General features: G+C 36.0%; 1 protein-coding gene across 1 annotated transcript in view; it reads right to left on the minus strand.

Annotated features, from left to right (window-relative positions):
* The window catches only part of LOC126824594 (probable E3 ubiquitin-protein ligase HECTD4), a 69,155-nt gene that overhangs the window by 46,543 nt on the left and 8,287 nt on the right, over positions 1 to 14,325 (minus strand). Inside the window, exons 8-22 of the mRNA XM_056102038.1 lie at positions 13,514 to 13,630; positions 12,426 to 12,539; positions 11,532 to 11,678; positions 10,234 to 10,448; positions 9,447 to 9,514; positions 8,905 to 9,059; positions 8,130 to 8,235; positions 7,230 to 7,347; positions 6,495 to 6,626; positions 6,030 to 6,086; positions 4,886 to 5,110; positions 3,738 to 3,847; positions 2,651 to 2,855; positions 973 to 1,092; positions 28 to 132 (exon numbers count right to left, since the gene is read on the minus strand). Coding sequence (XP_055958013.1) covers positions 28 to 132; positions 973 to 1,092; positions 2,651 to 2,855; positions 3,738 to 3,847; positions 4,886 to 5,110; positions 6,030 to 6,086; positions 6,495 to 6,626; positions 7,230 to 7,347; positions 8,130 to 8,235; positions 8,905 to 9,059; positions 9,447 to 9,514; positions 10,234 to 10,448; positions 11,532 to 11,678; positions 12,426 to 12,539; positions 13,514 to 13,630 — 1,994 coding nt within the window. The remainder of the gene's footprint in view (positions 1 to 27; positions 133 to 972; positions 1,093 to 2,650; positions 2,856 to 3,737; positions 3,848 to 4,885; positions 5,111 to 6,029; positions 6,087 to 6,494; positions 6,627 to 7,229; positions 7,348 to 8,129; positions 8,236 to 8,904; positions 9,060 to 9,446; positions 9,515 to 10,233; positions 10,449 to 11,531; positions 11,679 to 12,425; positions 12,540 to 13,513; positions 13,631 to 14,325) is intronic.

Below are 14,325 nucleotides of genomic sequence, written 5' to 3' on the forward strand. Positions count from 1 at the left end.
GTTGAATATCAGTAAAAATAAACTGACCTGGGCATGTACAGTAGCAAGAAAACCCCACATAGCTTTATCAGGTGTATTATGTTCTCTACCACTTCTCATCTCAAACGAGAACGTCACTGTATCTCCATCAACCTGTTTCAAAAATATCAAATAATAACACATATCAAACGAGAACGTTACTGTATCTCCATCAACCTGTTTCAAAAATATCAAATAATAACACATATCAAACGAGATCATCACTGTATCACCATCAACCAGTTTTATCAAAAATATCAAATAGATAATACATTTCAAACAGAACATCACTGTATCTCCATCAAAAGAGAGAGAGCGAGAGAGAAATGGGGTTTAACGTCCACTTGACACAAACTAGGTCATTTAGGGACTAACATATGGTTTAATCTTATTTCAATAATTCGCTTGCGCGTAGGGGTCTTTAGCAGTGGGAGGAAACCGGAGAACCCGGAGAAAACCCATGAGGTTGGACCAGCGACCCTACACAATGACAGGCGTTATGATACGTGCTAACTATTCAGCATATCAAATATGTAATATATCATTGTGCACATGTTTAAAGCCAGCCCTTTTCATACAATATCTAATGTTTCACAAATTAATCCACGTTAAAATGTATACTATTTAACATGTAATTAAGAAAACACAACCAGATATCAACAGTACATAACCTCCCAGGTTGGATTCAATCGGGTTATAAAGTATGCAGAGGATGTCGAAAATTTCAATTCAATCTGGCTTCATAAATATTGAACAGAACTGAGCCATCCTAATAAAGATATGTCAATATTGATATTCATGATATAGCATTATTGTTGGGCACCTTTCAACAACCAATTTAGTTCATGAGTATAACAAGATAAAATGGAAATATACCACAACATCGAAGATATAACAAATGTTTAAAAGCTTTTTTAATTGTCAAAAACAGAAACACTAGCTATAAAATTTTACCTTGACTAAATCTTTAGGCCAACCAGAACCTAAAACACTTCTGCTACCAAAACCAAATGTATTACCACCATATTCTGCTATTTTCTTCGAGTTTGTATTTGGACCGGCATACAGTATTAACTGTAGATAAAAAGTCAAAGAATAATAACAAAATAGATAATTAATGGACCATCACAAAATTTCAAAACTTCAATTTAAACGAATAACCCAAGGAACTGGGTGGATGGCGTGAACGACGCCATACATAGAAAATGATAAATTAAATGTTTGTTATGTAATTTTGAATCATGAACGGAAGGATAGGCAGGTGTATGGACACAACTATTAATGCACCAAAATCAATAAATTACATTATATTTCCCTTACCACCCCCCCACCCGCAAAAAAAACCCCATAATATATCCCACTTGTTCGCAATATCAACTTTTTGTCAATATTCCCTTTAATCCTCGTAATTTTATGAGGGGCGTATATTATACAACTTGTGCCAATAAATATTGAGGAAAAATAGGTACAATGTGAGGAAGAAAAGGTATATGAAATAAAAATAAAAAATTTCCCTTTAACTCTTTGAAAAATTTCTTCATCTTTCGACCATGACAACAGATATTATGTTCCTCGTTTGGATGGGGCGTTGAGGAAGGATATTGTCATCACTTAATAAGAGAAATAAAATCTTTCATCTATGAATGAGGAAGGATATTTTTCTACTTTGGTGTGAGGAAGTATATTTTCTGACTTAGTTGTGGGGTGAAGTGTGCCATTTTTGTACACTTAGAGAAAATGAAATAGGGTTTTACGTCCTACCATTCTATTCCGACTGGGTTAATGAAGATGAGAATATGCCATGCAGTGTTCTATTAGGGAAATTTTTGACAGACAGCAGCACTACGGGCTACTTTTACATCAAATTCCAACTGTCAAGGGTTCTTTTATGTGCATGCCAATGTGTACACGGAACATCATTTTTTGGTTTCATCTGAACAAATCGACGCTGTCCTTGCCAGGCCCTCCATCCTGCCCCACTGACAAAGGGAAGCCAAGATGGAAAATGCCAGGGAACTTTCTTGGCCCACACCAGGATTGAACCCTCAACTTCCTGGTTAGTGAGCCAGTGCTTTACTCACTGAGCCACCGTTGCTCCCACAACAAGAGAAATAAGCTGACAGAGTTGTCCCATCATACTGTCTATTAGCTTGTAAATGTAGCTCTTTTTATTATTTATGATCTGTATGGATCTATATTTATCTATTATTCGATCCCTGCATTGGCTGAGAAAGTTCATCCAGATTTTCTGGCGTGGTTTCCACTTGTCAGTGATGCAGGACGGAGGGTCTGACAAGTACAGCTGTCTAGTCGTTCGGATGGGACGAAAAACCGAGGTCCAGTGTACATATTGGCGTGCACATAAAAGATCCCTTGGCAGTTGGAATTTGATATAAAAGTAGGCTATAGCGCCGCTGCCCGGGCAAAATTTCACTCGTAGCACACTATATGGCGTATGCCCGTCTTCATTAGCCTAGTTTAGGAGCAAAACAGTAGGACATTAAACCCCATTTCATTTCATTTCATATTTATCTATATATGTATGTACATGTATCTACCTCATTAATTAACAGTAATCCTAATGTAATGTTCGGAAGCAATGTTATAAATTAAAACTTAAAGCCTGACTTACCTTATCATAATCATACTGTGATGAACATTTAGGATCAAATCTGATATAAAGACATCGAGCACCAGGTATATGAATTGTTTCCTTCATTTTATAATTATCACGAACTGGATGAATTGTTTCTATAGATTTACCAGATGCCCATGGGGCTGGAATTTTTAAACTAGCTAAATAACATTCTCCATCATCTTCTGTTTCATTATCTTTTCTAAAAAGATTCAATAACGGTATACATAGAGAGAGAGAGAAATGGGGCTTAACATTCACTAGACACAAACTAGATAATATCAGGACTAACATATGGTTCAATTTTATTTCAATAATTTACTAGAAGGCGGAAACCCATGAGATTGGACAGGAGACCCAACCCCTGGTAACAAACAAGAGTGGGATCGAAACCACACAATTTGACTAGAAGGCGGAAACCCATGAGATTGGACAGGAGACCCAACCCCTGGTAACGAACAAGAGTGGGATCGTAACCACAAAACTTGACTAAAGTGCAGACCATTCGACCACCCAACTCCCCAAGTATACATAGACTTATATATAATTGTGTTATTAGTTAGATAGTAGGTTAATCAAAGTTGCTAATAATATACGTATAATGTACCACTAATTAATTATCTGAAAACATAATTATGATAATGTACCACTAATTATCTGAGAACATAATTATGACGATGTACCACTAATTATCTGAAAAGGTAATTATGATGTACTACTAATTATCTGAGAACATATGATGTACCGATACTTTTTTAAACCAACAAGAAACCATCATCAGAGAAACAAGAAAGATACAGCAGAACACAATAATATATATATAAATAATTTCATGATGTATCAATATATGATGCATTAATTTCATGATGCCATTTAGTATATATCTAAAGGTTAATTTACATCTAAATAGAAGGTGGGTGGTTTAGCATAAGGTGGCGTGACAAGGAGTAAGTTGGTTTCATCCCACTGCTAAAGCCCTTACGTGCAAGTGAATTATTGAAATAAAATTGAACCATGTGTCAGTTTTCATTTCTCTCTCTCTCTCTCTCTCAAGTGATTAAAGAAAACGAAAGTAATAACTTACTGTTTAGTTTGGATAGACTGACCAATGAGATTTAACATATCTCTGTCAGGATCAGCACCATCATCTTCTGGTAATGAACATTTCTTTGGACTTCTCATCAACATTGCAGCCTGCAAGAATAAACACAACACAAAATGATAACATACCTCCTCTTACAAAAAATGTTACATTACAATTCTGCAGATAATTAGACAACACCCAAAAATGAATCAAGTCTTGTTAACTTCGAAACTGACATTTGAAGATTACATATTTCTATTATTGTAAAATGATAGAAAGGATCTGTAGTTTCATATTTCAACTTGAAAAAGATGATATTATCAACCAAAGAAAGTTTCTAAAAGTCTTTTGGTTTTTTTTAAAGATTTTCAATGACTGAAATAGGTGATTAAAACTGCCTAATGTTCCATTTCTTTCATGATTTGTGTGACCCTGGCCCATTGTTCCCTCCAAGCTGTATGTATGCACTCATAATTTGTGTGACCCTGGCCATTGTTCCCTCTAAGCTGTATGTATTCACTCACGATTTGCAATGAGTACACAAAGGTCAATAATGTATCACCAACTAGTGTATCCCGTAAAATGATTTGGTAACTAAATTACTACATAATTCTAGTCTTACAATTTCAAGTTCACATTTGTACAAATATCTTGCGCAGATACTTATGTCACCAGAATAACATTTGCACACCATGTGAGTTTTGTGCACACTGACTACTAAAAACTAGTGGGAAACATTGCCCTGGACTGATGGTTATTCATCTTCAATAGAAGGCTTGATCTCGCTTTAATTCCATACATCTTATCAAGGTCTTCACGTAATACTCTGCATATTTCGGCACTAATTTCCATTGGGTATTAACCCTGCTTGTGAGCCTACCAGATTCCCTGATCATTGCGGATACCAAGTCTCGCACTTTCCAGCTAAAATGTCTACCTGTGATAATCGAGTTGCAAAGTTCAAGGTTCGTTAAATGTTTGATTTGAGTGTGATTGAGTCACAACCTCTGATTGGACGCTACTGTTCACGTGTCTGCAGTAAAGGGAGATATCGTAGCTATAAGTTCGGAAATTGTAAAGCAATCTAGCAACGTCTAGATGTTGTAAAACTTGCAGTCGTTGCTTCAGGAACATGATGGTTACTATACCTGTGTTGACAGTAGAACAAGTCTTGTTAGATGTGGCATCAATGCATTGGCTAAAGACAACTCTTGTAGACTGGAATGTGTTAATGTTGTCAACAAGACTGGTAATAAATGACCTAATATAGTTCCTTTTGCAAGTCTTTCCATTGTCTGTAGTTTACTGTCTATTTCTTCAATTGGACTTGTATCTATCACAGAATTACACACTTCTATAAATGTTTCAAACACCTGAAAATAATCAAGATCATTGCTTCTGATTTCAAGTATAACACAATTAGAGAAAGAGGAAGAAATGGGGTTTAACGTCCACTCAATACAAACTAAGCCATTTCAGGACTGACATAGGGTTTAATTTTATTTCAATAATTCGCCTGCGTAGGGGTCTTTAGCAGAGGGAGGGAACAGGTCAGTTACAAGCCGGGAATTAAACCATGCCACTTGACCCAAAGGTAAATCATATGACTTAAAGCACACGTTAAACCATTCCTCACCCCCTCTCTGCGGCCTCCCACAAAACAATTGAGTCAGTTGTCCATTACTTTGTCAGAGGCTCGGTGAGTATAGCACTTGTTCATTACCCAGGAGGTTCAAGGTCTATAGTGGCCAACCTTGTTTGTCCTTGTCAGTAGTGCAAGACGAGAGTGAGAGAGAGAAATGGGGTTTAACGTCCACTCAACATAAACTAGGTCATTTCGGGACTAACACATGGTTCGATTTTATTTCTATAATTCACTTGCGCAGAGGGATCTTTAGCAGTTGGAGGAAACCTGAGCACCTGGAGAAAACCTATGAGGTTGGACAGGCAACCCTACTAGTGCAAGACATAGTATCAGGTCATTCTGATGGGACAAAAAACAGAGGTCCAACTTATAGTCTGTTTATAAAGAGCCCTTAACAATCGGAATAAAAGTAAGTCATAATACTAATGTCAGCGCAAAATTTGGCTTATAGCATACTGCATGACGCATGCCCGTCTTCAATAGACTGTTCTCAGTTTACTGCAATGGCTACTACTTTATACAATGAAATTATCGTAAACAGTACCTGTCCAAAATATTTCTTGAAATATGAAATGAATTTTAAATATACTCAAGAGTGATTTTTTGACAGCAGCTGGAGATGATATAATTTAATATAGTTAACTCACCTCACATAAACCAACAAATATCTTTGTAGCTAAATTAATAACACCAGTAATTAAATCCTGCAATAAGAGAGAGAAATGGGTCATTTTGGGACTAATACATGGTTCAATTTATTCCAATCATTCAATTGTCGGTAGGGCTCTTTAGCAGTGGGAGAAAACCCACTCCTTGTCAAGTACATGTGGAGAATTGAAACCATGCCACTTGACTTTCGGCACCTAACCCCCACATCATGCAAAATATTATTGTCAATCTTCAAACCAGGCCTTTTATCAATATATTATGAGGCGCGTTGAACGTGGATACAATCCATTAATATTTGACAAGTTGGTTTGCAATAATGAAATACAAATCTCCATTCTCTATTCAAAATTTTCAAATCATTTTCTCTTGACAATACAAAATGCAAAACAATTTTTGAACATTTTTTAGCAACTCAATACACATGACTATAAAGCTACTGGTACCTGTGATGACAGTTGACTTTTATTATCAGTTTTATTTTCCTTATCCTTGTCTGTATCTTTAACATAGAACACAGTTTCTCTTAATAAATATGATTGTAGAGCCATTATATACATTACACATGGACTGGCAACCTATAAAATACAACAAATAATATTATCAGGAGTGTGTTCAGGAATTTGAGAAGGATAGAGACAATGTCTAGTTTGGCGTTAAGACTGTGGGATTACGTGAGAATTAGATAAAATCAGAAGTTCTGAGACAATAGTAATGCTCATTTAGGTGCATATACATGTATAGGATTAAAAAAAAAGTGATGCCAAAATGGCGGCAATGCTTCAAATGTTTGACATAGTTTCGATGAATATAGAAGAAAATAATCTGCTCTGTGTGACCAATAGAGGGGCAGTCCCCCTCCCCCCTCCCACCACACACACACACAGGACATGCGGATGATCCTGATCTGTACATAGATTTGTTTATCAAGAATCTATCTTTTAAAGGTCATAGTTCCAACTACATTATTTTTAAAATGACAACAGATTGTCAAGAAAGGTCATTTTCCCATTACAAAGGGTTTTTTGTATTGAAGGTAATGCAAAAAAAATCTAACAATGTCAAGCTAGAATTATTTACAGAATTATGGTGAACTGCAGATTGTTAACAAAGATTAATATGACTACAAAGGTTTCTTTGGCATTGATAATGATCCCAATGAAGTAAAAATTGTAGCTTACTGGAACATCAGTAACTGTTTCTTCAAAAGGTCTAGATGTTTTTAATGGCCGTTTTAATATATCTAATGATCCTTTCACAGCTCTCTTTAATATATAGTGAACTAATTCATCTTCTAGTCTACAATACAAATTAGTAATTTGATTCATAAATGCATTCAGTTTTAAAAATAAAATGAGGTTTAACGTCTTACTTTTCTACACTGACTGAGCTAATGAATACAAGCATACGTCATACAGTGAACCATTAGGAAAAATTTGCCTGGACAGTAGCACTATGGACTACTTCCAATTCTTATTGTCAGAGGTTCTTTTACATGCATGCCAATGTGTACACAGGACCTCAACCCATCTGAATTACTGTTCCTTGTCAGGCCCTCCGTTCCGCACCACTGACAAGGCAAGCCAGGCCAGGAAATCCAAAGGAACTTTCTTAGTCAACACCGGCAGCGAACTCAATACCCCATGGTTAGCGAGCCAATGCCTTACACACTGAACTACTGTACCTCCCAATTCAGTTTCAGAAGCTAACAATAGGTACATTACATACTATATCGCATAAATTGTGAAAATGTCTTCAGCACAATATAAAATAAAATATTTAATTTTGTTGTCTTCTAAAATAGAACTGTAGTTGGTAATCATAATCTGTAAATGTAATGGTAATATTTTAAATAATCAAATACTAGATGAAATATTAGACTCACATGAGCGGGATAGTGTATTTTAAGTTCTTTAATGGTCTAAAGCAAAACATTGTGTAATATATTAAGACAACAATCGGGCTAACATCCTCATGCAGTATCCTATATATTATTTAATGTCTCGCTCTCGAACATTAAACCACACATAATCTATTTTATTTTCTGGACTATATTGATATATAAAGAAGAAAATATTCACCTGAGATGATCAGTCTCGACAGATTTTAAACTTTTAGTTTTTAACTGAGCAGCAAAGTCTGTTAATATTAGATCACGTAATACAACTAAACCGGATGACTCTCCTCCTGAAGAAAATATATACCAAAATCATTATATCACGATTACACATTCAATTGTTGATCAATATTAATGATAAATTTTGTAAAGATCGTTTGCATATTTAGGACATCTATTTGACCAACAAAATAATTTTTTTTTTTTTTAAATATGTTTCCGTTGATTATTAAAAATAAAATGATAAACTTTGATTGCATAATAAGTCAACAATTAACCATTTATTATAAGCTTCTGCTAAATTGTACCTGTATATTTTATTAATGCACAAGTAGAGCCATGTCACACTTCCTTATATGACTTTTGTGAGACCGTAAGTAGAGCAATGCCACCAGACTGTTGTTACTCCCTGGGCTGGAGTTGCCCTTAAACCCCAAATTTCAGCCTCCGGGTAGGCCCTAGTGTAGCTGCCATCCCCAAAGAGAGAGAGAAATTGGGTTTAATGTCCACAGCACATTTCGGGACTAACATATGGTTTAATTTTATTTCAATAATTCGCTTTCACCTGGAGAAAACCTACGAGGGGAATCAAATCCATGCTACTTGACTTAATGACAGACCTTGTGATTTCACGTGCACACGTTAAACCACTAGACCCTCCCCCCCAAAAAAAAACCCGAAGAGACAAAGAAATAGACGAACAAATCACAATTATATACATATATAGATGAATTTTCTACCTTCTGTCATAAGTTGATACAATAATTTATGTCTTTCGTTGTTATTAGAATATAAAGCCATCAACCCTACACTAATGGCTTTACATGCTTCTCTCTGTATAGCTATATTACTACTTTCACTAGATTTAGCTATTACTAATTTCCATAGCAATGATCTGAAATTACAAGTACAAAGGTTAATACAACAATGAACCATTGTATACAGGGGTGGACTGGAAGTTCTGGGCCCTCGGATCCACTGGTTTTCTCGGGCACAAAACAAAACAAGCATGATTCACCTTTCCCACACCCCACTCATTGATAATTTATCTTACTTGGGCTAAGGGTATTATATTTGCCAGTGGACACGAAAGATAAAATTAAAGTCTAAAATTTGGATGGACCCCTGAACCTCCCGGCATCTTGAACCACATCCAACTGTCCGAGGCCCATCCCCCTTCTGATTGTACAGGTAGAGGATGTTATGTCAAGAGTCTTTCAAATATTTTGTAATTAATTGAAGTATGATATTAACTATTTGACTATGGAATATATATGTATACCTGGTTTTGTTCATGAGAATAGCCTCTCCTTCTCTCTCCAATACAAATACACTGGTTTTAAATATTAACTGAAAAGAAACATTACAAAAACAACCATATATTCATCAGAGACATATCAATTTCTATTTGTGTAGATTAGACTAAAAATTTATGTTCATAAATTCAGCTTGTGTTGAAATGTTAAGATTAAAAGCCATAAACATTTTCCTTTGTATTTCTCTGGGAAAAAGACTTTTTTTTAAAAACCAAAAGTACTTGGTTGTGCAGTTCAAAAGCTTTTAGTTCCAAAATGAAATGAAATGAGGTTTAACGTCCTACTGTTCTGCTCCTAACCTGGGCTAATGAAGACGGGCAAACACCATACAGTGTGCTATGAGGGAAATTTTGCCCGGGCAGCGGCACTATCGCCTACTCTTCTATCGAATTCCAACTGCCAAGGGATCTTTTACGTGCATGCCAATGTGTACACGGGACCTCGGTTTTTCGTACCATCCGAACGACTAGACAGCTGTCCTTGTCAAGCCCTCCATCCTGCATCACTGACAAGGGGGAAACCATGCTGGAAAATCTGGATGAACTTTCTCGGCCAATGCAGGGATCGAACACCCGACCTCCAGGCTAGCGAGCCAGCGTCTTACCCACTTAGCCACGTGATCTCCGCTTTTAGTTCCAAATGTTTAAATAATATAACCTAAAATTTACTTTGTATAATAAGAGATCTTTTGTCATAAAATAGTTAAACATTGATCACATTCTTTTTGTGACAAATACTTTTATTTCACTATACCTGTAAAACAACTAGTGCACTAATAATGATAGACATTTGGCCATCTTCCATAGCTCTAGTTAGTATATCTGTTATTCTATGTAATTGAGGAAGATCGACAGGTGTTGGTGGTAACAAATAGTTAGAATAAGGATCACTGTTTAATTTATGTACACACATACCACCTGCATGCTGTAATAACGTCTCTACTACACTTTTAACTGATATTATTTCACCTGTAATAAATATAATAATATCTCTACTATTTATACTGATTTCCTTTTAAGATTAAACATACATTATGCAAGAGCTAAATCTGCCTATTGCAGGTCTTTCTTTAGGCCTGAAACGTTATCTAAATTATTAATTAGACATTAATTAACTTATCCAGACCATATTCAACTCTTGATGTCATCGCTAGCCTGTGATGTTTATTGGATTAGGTTCCGATTTGCTGTTCGACTTCCATTCATAATTTAATCATGAAATGGATAATCAAGACTATGTTTTTTATCATACAGACTTTAGTAATAATGATCGAGGCTAGGCCGAAAATTCAATCGCTAAAATCTTGGTTCAGGGTGGATCATTTTGACTGAAATTTTCAGCAAATTCCCTTTATATTATCTAGTTTTTAACTATTATAGTGAGAACTGTCAGCTCTTCATCTAATCTCCCATAAAGTATCTTTAATAACATATGTCGTTTTCGTCCAAATATTTTCCAAACATTTGTTTTGATTAGTGATAAAGACAAGGTATAAATTCATCACACAAAATGTGAAGTGACAGTTGTCTATATGAAACCTGAGATAACAGTGAAGCTGGTCTTTCACAACATACAGATTCCCTAAATACACAGACCTGCTAATGTCTTTCCTGTTAATCTGGGACTGATAATACACACCTGTACATGTTATTCCTGGCAATGTGGGATTCAAGACTACAGCCCTGTTAATGTTATGCCTGGAAATGTGGGACTACAGCCCTGTTAACATTACTCCAGGCAATGTGGGACTTAAGACTACAACTCTGTTAACATTATTACGGGCAATGTGATACTCAAGACTACATCCCTGTTAACATTGTACTGGCAATCTGGGACTGATAATACAGACCTGTACATGTTATTCCTGGTAATGTGGGAATAAGACTACAGACCTGTTAATGTTATTCCTGGAAATGTGGAATTACAGCCCTGTTACATTATTCCTGGCAATCTGGGACTGATAATACAGACCTGCTAAAAGTGACCTACTACTCTTATTTTAACTGGGAGAAAGCAAGGGATGATGTAAAGGTATAAAAACTGTTAGTTACCTGTAGTTGTTGTTGGTTTAGGTTTTATAGGTATACATAATCTCTTGTTGATATGATGTGGTGCCTGATTACTGGGATTATAAAACTGATCTATATAATCACTACTACACACCCAGATAGAATTATTACTCACATCAAAACATGTTCCTGTAATATCAATATATTACCATTCAATAACTCTGTTATCACTCAAAATAACTAGTGACCTAATACAGTTAAAACAAGAGTTAAAATGTTTTGTTGTGTCCTTACTTCCTTCAAGTCACTATATTTCATTTTATACAAAACAATGAAACATTGTATATTATAAAGTATAGATTATATATAAATATTGTTTTCTTTTAATGGACAATAAACCACTGATGTATATTGGTCTTAATAGATACACACTTTTAAACATTGGGTTATATATATATTCACTGAGAGTTACTGTGCAATACACAGTAGAATAATGTATAATGTTTTTTTGTAATCTAACACTTTTAAACAATGTGTATTACTGTGATACACTGGTCTTATAATCAACACTTTTAAATAAATGTATACTACCAGGTGTGGTTTACATGTGTATTCACTGTATAGAGAAGTGAAAGAGAAATGGGTTTTAACGTACACTGGACACAAACTAGATCATTTTGGAACTAACATATGGTAAAAATTTATTTCAATCATTTACTTGCTCATAGGGGGTCTTTAGCCACTTGAGGAAACCGGAGGACCCAGACAATATCCTACACCTTGGGAATTGAAACCACACCAGTTGACTCAATGAAGGACCTTATGACCATTCAGCTACCCCCCCCCCCCCAACTGTATAAACTATAATATTGTACAGAAGAGAATAATGATGGATACCAACCATTGTAAAAGGTATAAAAATAAATAGAGAATTACCTAGACTATTAACAGCTGTACCTCTTGCAAGAGAACAACTTGGTGCATCCATTAAATCAACTCTAGTATTAAACTGTCCATCAGTAATATTAAAACATAAGTTACAGGCTAACACTGAAAAAAAATTTAAGTCAACGATCACATTTTTCATCAAGCCTCTTTAAACTACAATTAGTCAAATGACATAGGGTTTGACATCCTAATGAACCAACTGGGCTAATGAACACAGATATACATGATGTTATAATGCTATGAGAGACGTTTTGCCTAGACAGCAGCTTTACAGCCTACTCTTATTTCAAAATATTTCAACAAATACAGGGAAACTTGGTTTTTCATCCCATCCAAATGACTAGATGCCAACACCGGGATCCAACCCCAGACATCTTGGTTAGTGAGCCAGTGCCTAACTCACCGAGACACAGCAGCTCTCAAAAACTATAATTAGAGGCAGATATAAATATCAACACATAATACAATCAATGTTTAAAACTTTTTTCCATGGACTGTGAATTGGGATGGAATGTCTCTTGAACACAGTCATCTTTAGACTAGCATTTGGTTACTTGTTTTCTATGGTCAAATGTGCAATGCCGGGTAGTAGAATTTTGCCCAGGCAACAGTGTATACTCCTACACTTTGTTGAATTTCAACTGTCAAGTTTGTTTGGTTTTTTTTGGGGGGGGGGGGTGTAAGGTGCACGCCAAACTGTGTTTTGTCTCATTCAATCTCAGGACAGTGGTACAGTTAGATTACCACCTCCTACCACCACAGTATACATGAATCGTACTTAAAATGTTAAATATTTTCATGATGCCTTTTATTCTTCTATTGTACCAACAGAAAAACAATCAACTTCCTTTTCTTCAATGCAATAAGACTAAAAAAGTGCTGCCCAGAGCACACTAACCCCCACACAATCCCAGGCTCTTGTGTCTCCTGGTAATGTGTTAATAAAATCAAAGATTAAAAGTGTTATTTTTTTTAAATGAAACCTATAAAATATATCTAATTACATGAACAGCGCAGGCCCGACAAACTTCCACCACTACCAAAGAAAGGTCGAGCTGCTGAAGCTGATGGTGTACCTTGTACATGTAGAGATGTGAGGAACACGATATTATTACCATCACAAAACACAGGTGTTTTAATTAAAGTCTTTAACTGTATACCACATGATGTACTTAAAACTGTTGAAGTTGATACTGTCAAATAAACCATAATAAAATATACAATCAAATCAAGTCATATTAATATTTTACAGGGAATTCAATCAGAGAGAGAGAGAGAGAGACATAGAGAGAGAGACAGAGACAGAGACATAGAGAGAGAGAGAGAGACATAGAGAGAGAGACAGACAGAGACATAGAGAGAGAGAGACAGAGACATAGAGAGAGAGAGAGAGAGAGAGAGAGACATAGAGAGAGAGACAGACAGAGACATAGAGAGAGAGACAGAGACATAGAGAGAGAGAGACAGAGACATAGAGAGAGAGACAGACAGAGATATAGAGAGAGACAGAGACATAGAGAGAGAGAGAGAGACATAGAGAGAGAGAGACAGAGACATAGAGAGAGACAGAGACATAGAGAGAGAGAGAGACAGAGAGAGGGGGGTTTAACATCCACTGACACAAACTAGGTCATTTTGGGACTAACATATGGTTCAATTTTATTTCAATAATTCGCTTGCATGTAGGGGTCTTTAGCAGTGGGAGGGAAAAAGGAGGACACAGAGAAAACCCACAAGGTTTAACAGGTGACCCTACTACTCGTCATGTACAACCGGGGAATGAAAACCACGCCAGTTGACTCAATGGCAGACCTTATAATACAATACGCACGCGCTAACCATTCGGCCATCTACACCCCCCCCCCCCCCCCCCCCGGGAAATTCAATC

Source organism: Patella vulgata, chromosome 6 (genome assembly GCF_932274485.2).
Source record: "Patella vulgata chromosome 6, xgPatVulg1.2, whole genome shotgun sequence".
NCBI classification, from domain to species: Eukaryota; Metazoa; Mollusca; class Gastropoda; family Patellidae; genus Patella; species Patella vulgata.